The sequence below is a fragment of the Triturus cristatus genome, chromosome 6 (genome assembly GCF_964204655.1).
Source record: "Triturus cristatus chromosome 6, aTriCri1.1, whole genome shotgun sequence".
Taxonomy (NCBI): Eukaryota; Metazoa; Chordata; class Amphibia; order Caudata; family Salamandridae; genus Triturus; species Triturus cristatus.
The window spans coordinates 1,692,881,705-1,692,894,927 of NC_140589.1; the positions used below are offsets into that span (position 1 = coordinate 1,692,881,705).

Sequence of the window (13,223 nt, forward strand, 5' to 3'; positions counted from 1 at the left end):
CAGCACTATAGACACACACAGAAGAGCGTGTATGTATGCCACATGTAAATATTACAGGCACACATGCAGTAGCGTAGCTAGGAGGGGTGGGGGGGAGTCCGCCCCTAGCGGCATGGAGTTTTGGGGCGGCCCCCCACTATTACCTACGGCTGCTCAGGGCGGCAAATGCTGGATTCGATCGCCAGCACCCTTCACCCGCTCTTACGGCCGCCGTGGGGTGGCAAAGGCTGTGACCACCACGTGCAGCAAGAGGCCTAGCTACGCCACTGCACACATATGCCGACAACATTGCAAATAATAATGTATTATGCATTGCCACTTTGCAGATGCTTTGACGGGTCTAAGAGCTTCACTTGGAGCTCGGTGGACAGGATACTCTGTCACAAATATGGTGGGTATCCTGTCTGTTGGATTACAAGTGCATTACATCTAACCCTGGGCAAAGTACTACGCTACGCTCGCGTAGTTTGGAAAGTTTGTGCTACTTCGCACCACGCGAATTGCACGTAGTACAGTGCAAACACGCGTAGCGTAGCAGTAATTTTTTGCTTTCTCGCAGTCCTCAAGGTTAAGTTGCCGACCGAGAGCGAGCAAAATGACATCCCGGCGAGACTGTTTCCTCGTTGGCGATCAGCAACATCAAGTTGCCGATTGCAAGCGTGGAAAATAAACCTCCTGGCGAGATTCTCAACGCGGGGAGGTCAGGTTTCTCATTGCGAGTGGTCTCGTATGCTCGCGACCGCTCACAATGAGAAACTACCAGTCCGTGTTGAGAAAGCTGCCGCTCGTGTAGAAATCTACTCGAGCGGCAGAAAACGACCGCTTGCACTGTGCAAGATGCGGTTTGCACTGATTGCACAGCGCGGACAAGCATCCGGCACTGCAATCAGTGCGAACAGCATTTTACACAGTGCACTACGCAGTTTGCGTAGCTCGCGAAGTGCACTTCGCGTAGCTACGCGTAGCGCTACTACGCGAACTACGCCCAGGGTTAATTATATCCTCTGGCGCTTGAAATATGGTGAATGGTATACCTCTCACGTTTTCTCATCTGCCAAACTCTAAATAAAGCTGTGTGTTTAACAGATTGTGCACAATAATTCATTCCTTAGATGGTCCGAAATGCAGGGCTAGCAACATGGAGAAAAGAAAAGGGTAAACTCCACATATGGTTTTCCTCTCTGAAAATTGGAAAAAATTAACAGCCACACTCTCTTAATCGTATTACCTTATCAAAATAGGGGCCAAAATGTAGAAAAAACACCTTTTCGTTTCCTGAAAATACAGCTACAGGACATGAATCATGTAAAATAAATACGCATGGTAACAATTATGATATTTGTTGTTCACTATTTTACCTGCATAAATATTCTCATCCGGAATATGAATTATTTAATGACCCTAAGAATTTGTTTAAATCTCAACTTTAAAATGTATGGAGTAAAATACTCCAAAAGCAAAACCTTACCTGGAGCCCTGCCAGTAATCCTGTGTTCAGCAGTTCTTCCTCCTACTGTGGTATTCAATTGAAAATTTGATTATTTACAGTGCCATTTTCTGCTGCATAATGTCAACCTGTTCTCTTATAGTTCCTTGCTTAGTTCAGTAATTATTAATTGGTGCTTCACATACATTTTCTGTCTTTTTTTAGCTTATCTACGTGTATTTCTCACCGTTATGTACAATCCTCTATTCAGTCATAAACTCAGCATGTACTGCCTCTTCGCAAAGCTACTACCAATATGTCCAAATTTCAACCTTGGCTTGCTGGTGCATGGCTCCTGTTAACATTTCATACCACAACACTTAGAAGTGGACCATGAGCCACACAACTGTATTTTAGGACTGTGTTGTTGTTATGTTTCATAGTACCTGCTGGCAATAGCTTGGCTATCTATTAGACCTCACTATATCTTTCTGTGATTTAAGGGCCAGTTTATATCAGTCGAATGAGCTCTCTGATCAGATGTTATATCAGTACTTTGGGTAGAGTATGTTTCACTTAAAGATGATGCAAGCTCTTTTTGACATTCAAAAAAGGTGATTTTAATCTTGAAAAAGATTAAGCACACATATTTTTGTGTGAATAAATCAACTACAATGAGCAGTCCAAGGCCGGAATATCTTGAAAGTGTTGCAAAACGTGGACACTCAAAAATATTTCCCCGAACCATTATCACCCTGAAAACAGACAGAGAGTTACTCCTGCAGGCCTGTATTTGTTCAAGCTGAAATTAAATGAAAGAAACAACTTCAGAAGTACTCCTGGGAAAATGCTGACAGTCCCAGCTTCTCGCAGTACTTCCAGAAACCGTTGTGAAAAAAAAAATGTAATCTATTCCAAACATTGAAAAAAATCTTCTAGGGGTAGATTTATGAATCTCTTTCTGAACCTGGCACAATTTGTTTTTGTAGAACTGTAAAACAGCAGCAATCCCTTAGATTGTCTATGTAAGGCACTCCATGCAGTCCTGTATTATAGAGGTTCTCCCCAGGATCAAGGCACAGATACACAGTGTTGTAGATTTTCTACATTTCCACTGAAAAACTCCGACTCTTTAAGTTAAGGGTCATGGGGGCAGCTTTATTAATGTTCACACAATGCTACCTGAAAATTAGTCATGTGGTGCTGCGTGAATTCACTAAAATTGTTCTTATTTACAACGCATCAAGCATCGATGGTGTCTTGGATCACGCAAATGTGTGATGTAGTTTGGCATCTACACTAAATGTGATGTAGTATTGTGTCATGGCACGAAAGGCTATTGAGTGCTATCTTGCACAGTTTTCGTATTTGAGGCATGTCCCCCAGTATAGAAATGTTTTCACACAAATGACCATCCATGATTGTTGCACATGTTACAAGTTATAAAAATGACTCCGCCTGTTTTTCGTTTGAGCCAGGGCAGCACATGCACTGCTCTGCATGGCTTGCAGTATTTAGGTAGGGACTTGAAGCTCCTCCCACTCTCCGCCCACATTTTTCATTGGCTTGTGTCATTGTCCACTGTAGACTGTGGCTGTTCATTGATCAAAAGGCTTAGTAGTCCCTCCTTAGTACCGCCTTGTATCATTTTGTAACCTCCCATGGCGACACCCCCTGTTACGTGTGCTGTTGCTCGGTAGGCTTTAATTACAGCCTCCAAACACAATTTTCTCAAATTGCTTTGTCCTGCCTGCTATTGCAGGCAGGGCTCGCTCTCTCCTAACGCTTTTTTTTTTAAAATTTTACAGCACGCATTTGTGAGAGTGTAAGTTATTGGCATTGTAAATGACAGTGCCTTTTATTTATCTGTTTTAAAAACAACACATAAATAAAAGGCATTGTCATTTACAATGCCAATAGCTCAAACTCTCATAAATGGTTTGGTGCTAATATTCATGCAGCGCTAGGACCGGCTCCGTTGTGTGGTTTTGGTAGGTAGATGCCACTTTGTGTGATTCTTTAGTACTTAATTTGACTTTGAGTAGAACGGGTGATGTGTAATGCCTAACCAAATTTCATGACACTACTATCAATATCCATAGTAAATACAGTTGCAGTCTTGGAAAAAGGAAGCATCTCATTGTCTAAATGTACGAAATGAGTAGAGATACAATTACGCAGGAAGTTCTTAATCCAAAACTGATTTTGGTTGGGTTATACATACAGCCTCATTAGAGCCCCCTACCGAAGGAAAAACATGGGCTAGCCCTTGCCGCAGCAGTAACATTACTGCATGGCTTTACACGTTTTACAGTGATAGTACTAACATGAGAATTAAGAGGTCACAAAGCTGATGCACACTTTTCTGTGCTGTTTGTAAATTGTAACCATCAGCACTAAATTGGCGGTGCCGACTCACGGAAGATTCGTGATTCGATGCAGTATTCATAGGTAGCTCAAACCTGCAGAATGCTAGAGACGTGTGCTGCTCGTCTTGCTGCAAATTCGACTTTTTTCTTCACACGACTAAATTCGGGTTTTACCGTTTGAGCTAAAAGAAGATAGCTGGAGCTGAGTCCTGCCCTGATGAAAGCATGCCTACTCTACTTACACCACACTACCTACTCTACTTACACCACACTACCTACTCTACTTACACCACACTACCAAAGAAACTCATCAACGGACTTCAAACACTGCAGGGTTCGGTGGGAACAATGTTCCTTCATGTTTTTTAAAACTCAACCCCAGTTAGCCAGCAGTAAAATCTCTCCACCCCAGTGAATGCAAGCATCACAAAGCTGTCAGTTTCATCCACGAGGAGCCTCGCCACTGTGCGCAAGGCCAATGTGGGGAACACGTCTAGGATATCTCCAGAGACTGACACCCATAATCTGCCTTTTAGGACCGTTGGGCTACGACTCCAATCATGACACATAAATGCACCTAAAATAGGGATGCCGGCATGGATGTCAGTTCACCAAAATGCCGGAGGTAGTGGAAGTGACATCGCACGCCATTTGCCCTTGACTTTGACTCACAAACACAGGCCTACACATACTAACACATTCACACACTCTTACACACAAAAACACCCTCACTCGCAAGGATGCATAGAACATACATTTAACAGCATTTTTAGGTCTCGCCTGACCCAGCGCATGCGCTGGTCTGGCGAGACTTATTGAGAGGGCTCCAAAAAGTGCTACCAGGCCAGCCTAGAGCTACAGTGTATGTGCGCGGGCGCGCACACCGCGCTTTACCGCGCTTTACCGCGATTACTTTCACTTTCACGGCCGCTTTGATGTTTGATCGCGATCACTTTCACTTTCGCGGCCGCACGGCCTCTTGGCATAGCCAATAGGTCTCGCTTTTGGGACCTTATAAGTATTTAGTTATGCAAGTGTTGCATGCCTAAACACTTATAAGGTCCCAAAGGCGAGACCTATTGGCTATGCCAATGCTTGTGCTCCATTTTTTATGACACTAATAGTGAAAAATTGACAGAAACCAGGCAAGTGGAGCTCCAACCCGCCTCCATTAGGTAGAGCTGCCCCTGTGTTCCAGGCACTGATTTTGGCACCACTGTGGCCAGGGGTTGAAAAGGCAGTGCCAGGGGTTCACAATCACAAGGAGCAAGCCAGGGGCCGCAGCTGCGACCCCTTAATGACATCCATGGATGGAGCCGGGGCCCCAAGCTACATAAGGTAGCACACTCTGATCTAAGGGCAGAACATGACTCATGAGAATGTAACTCTTCAAATGTGCCTTTGATTGACATCCTCGCAGTATAGCGGGTGCCAAGGGTTCAATCCCACTGCTCACCGCGCTCTTGCCTCCGCGCCCCTGCCTACGCACAGGCTTTTACCACACACCGATCTCTCAGAAGTGACCAGTACTTTATAAAACTGCTAAATAAATACAGAAACAGTGACAATCTCTCTGAGCAGTTGTTGCTGGGAATGATCTGAAAGGCTTCATTTTATTAACATAAAGGAAAATGCTAGGTGTGAGACAACACAACACCCTGCCAATGAAAACGAATATTTGAACAGCAGCACATAGCCTTTCTTTGAGGCTGTTGCCATGTAAGAGGTGCAAATGCCTCACCTTTATAAGAGAAAACAATTATATTTCAATTAAAGTGTAATGTATCAGCACAGCTTAACACATTGATAGTTGTCCCTCATAAATAATTGATTTCATGACTTTAATGCCAAAATGTTTCAGCAGTTTAAACTTTATTTTCCAAAAGTGAACCAAGTTGCCGTTTCATTTGTGGAGTGCGCGTTAGAAACGCTCAAATAATAGTCATACTCCTGTGATACATCATATTCCCTGTTTGCAAACGTAGCTTTTTCTATATGTGATTTTATGCGCTTTCTGTCCAGTGCTATCATTTCTAGCGGCTGGTAGTTTCATTTAGGCACTATTTGGGATAGTTTGAAGGGTATCTCTGGATACTCTTTTTAAGTTTGTTAGATTTTGGGTGAAGTGGCGCCACAAAGAACGATCTGAAGTGTGACTTAATGCATATTTCATTATGAAGCACTCATCAGACTTTTCTCTTTTTTTCTTATTTGTAACTATCAGTTCAACAGATGCATCACTTCCCAGCTCATCAAGTGGTTCAGCAACTTCCGTGAGTTTTACTACATTCAGATGGAGAAGTACGCCCGCCAGGCCATCAACGACGGAGTCGTAAGCACCGACGAGCTGTCCATCACCCGAGACTGCGAGCTCTACAGGGCTCTGAACATGCACTACAACAAGGCGAATGATTTCGAGGTAAGATTTGTTTTCCTTCCACTAAACCCATAAGCAACCCAGCATATAGCGTTTGTGCACCAGCATCCTATAAATATGTGGCGTTCCTTATAATGTTTAGGGCCTCGTCCCAAAAACACATGTGGCCTGGGATTCATTCTGGAGTATACACTATAATGCTCTGGGGCCACCTGACCTCACATGCCCCAGCCCAGAAGCCTTTTCAATGAGTGCCTCGCCGGTGTACTATTAGATCAGACAGCCGACACCTGTCCCCTACTCCCCTACTCCCCCTCTCCACCTCCCACTACCCTAGCCCAATGCTTAATTTGTAAATAAATAAGTGCCAGGGATCTCGTCACAAAGTCACTCACACTTTCACCACCAATTGCCACTGTCACCGCTTCGAGTTACACTACCAACACAACTCCTGTCCTTCACACTTCTACAAGTGTGACAGTTCTGAGAATTACAGGCTGCTAAAGCTATAACAATGCTTATGGCAACAGGTATTGGTCATTTTTAAGATATAGTGAAATAATAAGAAACTATTGTGCTTGGTTCTAAATTAGACAAACTGCGCCACCATGTGGCATGCTGTCAAAAGTGCCAGTGCTGAGCATTAAGTGCCGGTGCCAAGCTCCGGTAACAACTGGCTCAAATTAAGCACTGCCCCAGCCCTTCCAAGGCAACTCTCCTTCTGCGCTCCCTCTTCACGCTTGATATACTCTCATGGTCCATCCCATGTGTATCCCCGCTCTGTATTGAGTACTCCATTGTCTTATAGTGTTACATATACCCTAAACGTACCTACATACATAAGCGTGATAATTACCAAGTTGGTGGGAATGTCTAGCTTGCAATAAAAGCCCCAGTGGCACATACTCTATTGTTCTTCATTCGTAAATTTCAAGTATCCATTCCAAGGATCCATTTATCTCTCCATTTATAAAACTCCATTGATAAAAAAGACAGCGGAGCTGGAGACCATACAGAGTCTTTGTCTCAAGAGTAGACAGGTACATGGGTGAACTGGGTATATGTGACTGTCTGGAAGGGGAAGAAGAAGTCTGGGTGTAGGACATTGTTGGGCGGAAAGCACAGGGGTACGATGGAAATAAACTGTGATGGAATAAATGGAATGAGCACATTATTGTTAAGAGTGGAAGTTGTTGACTCAAGGAGGCGCTGTAGGTCACGTAACTAAACTAGGGCAGATGTTGCATGTATATTTTTTGTAGAATTCCTTGTGTGACCATTTCTAAAACATGCAGTTATGTCCTCAGTTAAGCTGTTGTTAAAAATTGCTGTGGGAAGAATCCCTGATGAGGATACTGCTTTGGGCATTAATACGTTTTCATTGAGGTTGGAAATCCCCTACTGGGTAATCTCTTCCTGGAGACACCACACTAGGACCTCACAGAGGAGGTGCCGGACATGCTTGTAGCTAATGCACCCGGCTCCTAGCTACCCTTCACCCGCAGCATGGAGGGAGTAGAAAACCAATCCTCCAAGCTCTACTCATGTTTCTTCCTCTGCTAGCTGCACACGAGCCAAAAGAAAACCCATGCATGCCGTTAGCACTTGCGTCAAGCAGATAGCGAGTGAATGCGAGTGTGGGTGCGTTATGTCCCTGGAATGCAGAAAAGCACAAGGAATTGGAGCTAACATTCCCTGGTCCGTGTGTTATTCCCCATTCCAAGAGAATTAACTTGTTATCTCTGTAGTTTGGTGTGGGGATACTGGCCAGTATTTGTGTTTTTGGCCCCTGCTATCCATGCACCAAAATGTAGGGAATTCCTTATAAAGGCCTTAAACTACACCTTTACAAGAAAGATGTAATGTTTTGGTGTGCCCAGTTGAGGTGACCGACTGATCCTGCTGCTGTTGCTTGTTTTCATTTACCATAAACATAGATATGTACATAAGAGCACAGTGGGATCCGGAGAACACCGCCGGGCCCTACTGGAGTTGGCATGATGACTCGGTGAGCTGCGTGCCCACTGGTCCTATATGGTGTATTCAGCAGGTCACTATCTCAAGGTCAACTCTATATTTTATCCCTTTGAGGTCAATAAATTGAATACCATTAAATTGAGCGATAGTAACATGTTTTTATAGCAATAAGAAAAAAGCAAAAACTGTGGTATGCAGCATTGATAAAAACAAGTTATTGTGCCTAGTCGACACTTTTCTACAGCTATTTAGCACCTAGAGGAGTGCATGAGTGAATAAGTGAGATTGTTTGTAAAGAGCACATCATCTAGACAACCAGCTCATTGTCATGGGCTCCACAATTGTGTGTCTTTGTGCATGTTCCGCTCTTTGTGAGTTGCAGTTTTCTTTACATTGTTTATTTCCTAGCTGTCGTTTTTACTTACTCTCACTTTCCATGCATAATTTTTGTATTTCTCTATCTGTGGCTGACTGAATTACAGAGAACTTCTCACCAGACATCATCACTCTGAACTTCCTTCCTGCTAAGAAATATGTGAAGGATAGCCCCCTCCTGTTGGGTTAGCCTTCTGGCTCCTGCCTCACTCGCCGTGTGTGTAGGCACCCTTCAGATTAGAGAGACATGAGAAATGACCAAGGGAGAGGGCTGGCACTGTCAACTCATGGATGGGCACGCCTTGCTTTGATACCCTTTAATACCAATCTCTTCCCTCTCAAAAACATCCCTGTTATGTTTATCAGGTGACATTGCCCGTATTCTTCACACTCTCATGTGAAATGCCACACCTTAGTGTGAAAACATTGCGTTTGATCATTAGATGTGAGCTAAATAGTTTGCAGGCGTGCACAACAACACTTCCTGGCCTCTGGCAGCCTGGCTGGCCAGGACATCTGGTCCCGGGATGCAGCAGGTGTTTTCTTCTTGCACCCTCTGATTACCACTCCACGAATAGTTAGATTGGCCTGAATGCAAGAGAAAATCTGATTGGTTGATGAGTCAGGCTAAAATTCTGGGCGATTTAGCCAATCTGAGATCACTTACATCAGACCCTCATTCAGCCATGTTAGATTGTCGGAAACACTCCGTGCCCTTCCCGATAAAGGAAGACTGGATAGCGGGCAGCGAGGGTCACGTTTCTTTGGGAGTTCTGTACACGACAGCACAGCTCCACTCGCCCTCAAAGGTCATATCCTGTCTAGTAAGGAATGCGTGGTGCGGATTACAAGCTATTCCTTTCCACCTCTCTCTGGGGCAGCAATGGGCTGTTTAACCATCCTTCAGCTACTTCACAACGCTGCTTGTGCTGCTCTTGCTTCTGGAATATCTTCACATTAGCAAAGCAGTAGCTGTCAGAGGGGAAAGGGGAAGCTATATGTTTTCCAGTTTCAGCTTTCTCTACCAAGTTAATTATTGCTTCTGATTACAAAGATTGATTTTTTTTTTTAAAGAGTAAATCCCAGCCTCTTTGGACAACTTGCAGTTAAATGCATGTCACATTTTAATGGGGGAGCTGGTTTTCATAGGGCCGGTCATAGTGCTTAACATTGCTTTGATGATTTATTGCTGTAGTGATGAATTTGCATGGACATTTAGAGAGGATGACGGGTGGTTGATGGTGCATTCCCTAGTAAAAGATGCAATTTGTAGGCTGGTTTTACCAGACCCGTGTTGAAGTAGGCTTACACGGAGACATCAGTCTACTGAAATGGTTCCTTGACATCTGTCTCATAAAACAGCACTGCTAAAGCTATGAAGGTGACTGTGCCAAACTTAGATAGCATTTCAGGGCTTGATTTTGTACAGTCGAGGTCCTTGTTGCAAAAACCTGAAGGTAAAAGGGTTCTTTTGGTGCTCTTTAATATTCTCATGCAAATCAAAGAGGAAATATTTGACTGAAATATATCGGAGCATTGGTCGGAATGGAGTGCATGTCTCGTAATCTGTATGTTAGGTACAACAAACACTGGTGGCAGTTGCATGCTATCGAAATGCTAGATAACATATAAGAGCGACTTGGAAAAGCAAAAAATGAAACCAGAAGTCAATATAGCTTACATTGATTGGAAAGCGAAAGATTAATGATACTGAAATGATTTATGTGACTACCAGAAATTTCTAATAGTGCGTAATTTTACGTATTTTGTTACACGCCAAACATCTGGCTTTCTAGGTACATCAGAGACAGCCTGAGTCTGCAAAATGTATTCTGTGTTGAGTGGGCTCTTGTATGGAGGTTTTAGGTATGGGCAAGTGGGAGATCCATGGTGTGTGACGGTTGGGTGTTAATCTCATGTGGGCATTCTGTTGATTGGAACTCAACTGGAGGGTCTGTCGCTTGACAAACACATGGAGAAAGAGAGGTGAACGACAGTTAAGAATCTGAAAGTTGTCCTTAAAGCTTCCCTGAAAGTGTGGTCTTCTGGCACTTCCGGAATGTGAGACTGACTAGGGCTCAAACCTCATATAGAGGCATAGTCAGGAGCCAGTTTCTGAAGATGCATGGGTTTGTTTCCCCAGACGCTCTTGCTAAGTGTCTTGAATGTAGTTATTTGCTCTCCCAGGAGCCGGTGGAAAATATTCAGAATGGTTGTTGCATGGTCACATTTTGAAAGGTTAAGGAACTTCTTAGCTATCTGTTGTGTTGTCTCTGGTATTTTGAAATTGCTTTCTTGAGAAGGCCTGCACAGATTAACCAAATGGTCTGACTGGCAGAAGGGGGGAATTACTAGTCATGCTTTTGATAGTTTAATCCTTTCACCACCACCGTGATTTGTGGGTTGAATGAGAGCTTGGTGTCTAAGAGGATTAGCAGTTTCCTTAGTGTTTGAGGCAGTGGTAGTCTGAAGCAGCTGTAGGTGGTGCTTGCAGCCAGTCCCCAACCAAATGGATCTCCATTTGCAACCACCTGGCTCTTTTTTTATTCAAACAAACTTGTGCTTCAGAGAGGTTGTTGTTTGCTTGACTATCCGAGCTATGACAGTCACAGATAGATCAAAGTGTCTTCGGCATACATTTGGAACTAAAGTCTGTGTGCTGTGCCCTGAGCCATGGCATATAGCCAGTGAAAAACGTGGGACAAAATGGGTGCTTGCTTGTGGCAATCTGCACCATGATGAACAATCGAGGGTGAGGGTGGATTGTTTAAACTGCAATAGCAAGAACCTTAGTAATCCCTTGAAATAAAGCAAAATGCTAATGTTGGAAAAGAAAGCGAAAACAAAGGCGATAACGTGGTTTCTTTTCTTTTTCTTGAAAGTGCCTGACTTCAAAATGTCAGCTATGTCCTACAAAGGTAGGAGATCTGTGCTCAGTCATTTAGTTTTGAAGCCTTCCGCCACCAAAATAACTGTACGCTCAAAGCCTAATTCCCTGCTGCTAGCGACGTACCAGGTTCCTTCTTTGTGGTTCTGTTTGTTTAAAACAGTAGAAGGAAACCTATTTCTAAATGTGCTTTGAATTTATATTTGAAGTGCAGAGATCAAATAAGTACCGCATAAAACAGGTTTCACATCACTTGGACATCCTTGAGTTTTATTTTCAGTGTGTTGCAAGAAATCTCGCTTAATGGTACCTTTTAGTCCTCACGAAAGGTTTGCCGGCTGCTGTATCCAATGACTTTCAGTTTATTACCCACTAAAATGCATAGCTGTGCAGATCACTGAGCACATCCAAGGGTTTTTAAATGTAGCCTTAACCTTACCTGATTTGTGCATCACCTCCAGCCTGGCCTGAAAGCAGAAATGTCATATAGTGTTGAAACCGGATCCAAAGAGATTTAGCAAGCAGAGCATTTGCCATATTTAGCCTCATCATAGCTCGTTCCTTTTGTGCATTAGGGAAGCCTAGCTGATCTTGTACTCTGATATACTTTTAGCACTGAGAAGTCCTTCCTCAGCTCCGCAATATTCCTTCTGTAACCACATTACATGGATGTGAAACAAGCACACTGTCTTCAAATGCCTTAGTTATTTACATGGAGTTTTATGGCCCCAGTCTGATATTAAACTTGTCACATTATAATTAGCCTTGTCACCGACTCGCTGAGTAATGCTCAGTTCTCCCTACAGTAAGGCCGCCTTAAAGGAAAGTAATTTGCTGGGGAGCAAGTGGACTTACAAATGCCATTCCTTGCCTGTTTTCAGTGCCATTTTCACCCCGTGCCAAGTAAAGAGATGTCCATTTCAACCGGAGATCATGCCTGTGCCTTTTGTGGACCAGGCAGTGCTGATCCCACCAGCACTTTCCCTCGAAAGGAGGCGGTACTCACCTAGGGAAGTGAGTACCTAGCTGCGATACCCAATGATGACGATGCCCGATAGTACATCATAGTGGTGACCGCTTAACACCACCACTGGCAAACAACTAGGTTTTTAAATTAATATATAGTGAGTATAATCAGCAAGAGCCAGCGTTTATTCAGCGCAGTAGGGCGCTATCAGCAATAAATGAGCGTTTTGTTTGCATGACCTGTGTTTATCCCTGGTGCCTATGGTCGTACTGACTACCACAAAAGTGCCTCCTCTGGTTGTTCCAATTCCTGCACCCCCAACACCTGCAAATCATTGCTGTCTGCTTTCCAAGCCAGCCAGTGCAATTCCAAGAAATCAAACTCATTGGACCATTGGAACTGGAGAAGTCCCCTCACAGGTGTGTTGTGCTGCTGTGGTCAGTGTTATGGAGGGCTCCCTCACACAAGCAGTATCTAACAGGTGCTCCACAGAACACATTTTCTCCTCAAGTTAAGAACCCACATATGTAAATAATACTTGACAGAGACAAATAATAGGTCTTGAATCAAGCAGGCACACCAAATCAGTGGCATGATTTTGTAATGCACTCCTGCAGGGTTATTCTTGGCATGCACAACTGAGTGGCGAAAGTACTTAGGTGTTGAGTTATGCAGAAATATGACCTGTCCAACGTCTGTGCCACCAGCTAGTGTCTAGAGGATGTTAGCACTGTTTTGTGTGGTATTTATTAATTTTATTGATTAATTCAGTCACTTTACAAGCTAACACATGTTAAAAGAAATAATTCCTATGAGCAGACCTAATGACTGAAAGACAAAGCACC

At 43.7% G+C, this 13,223-nt stretch overlaps 1 protein-coding gene across 14 annotated transcripts in view; it reads left to right on the forward strand.

Moving 5' to 3' along the window:
* PROX1 (prospero homeobox 1) overlaps window positions 1–13,223 on the forward strand; it is a 105,807-nt gene that overhangs the window by 56,256 nt on the left and 36,328 nt on the right. For all 14 annotated transcript variants that reach the window (XM_085612899.1, XM_085612912.1, XM_085612900.1 and 11 more), the window contains one exon: window positions 6,020–6,214. In XM_085612899.1, coding sequence (XP_085469025.1) covers window positions 6,020–6,214 — 195 coding nt within the window. The remainder of the gene's footprint in view (window positions 1–6,019; window positions 6,215–13,223) is intronic.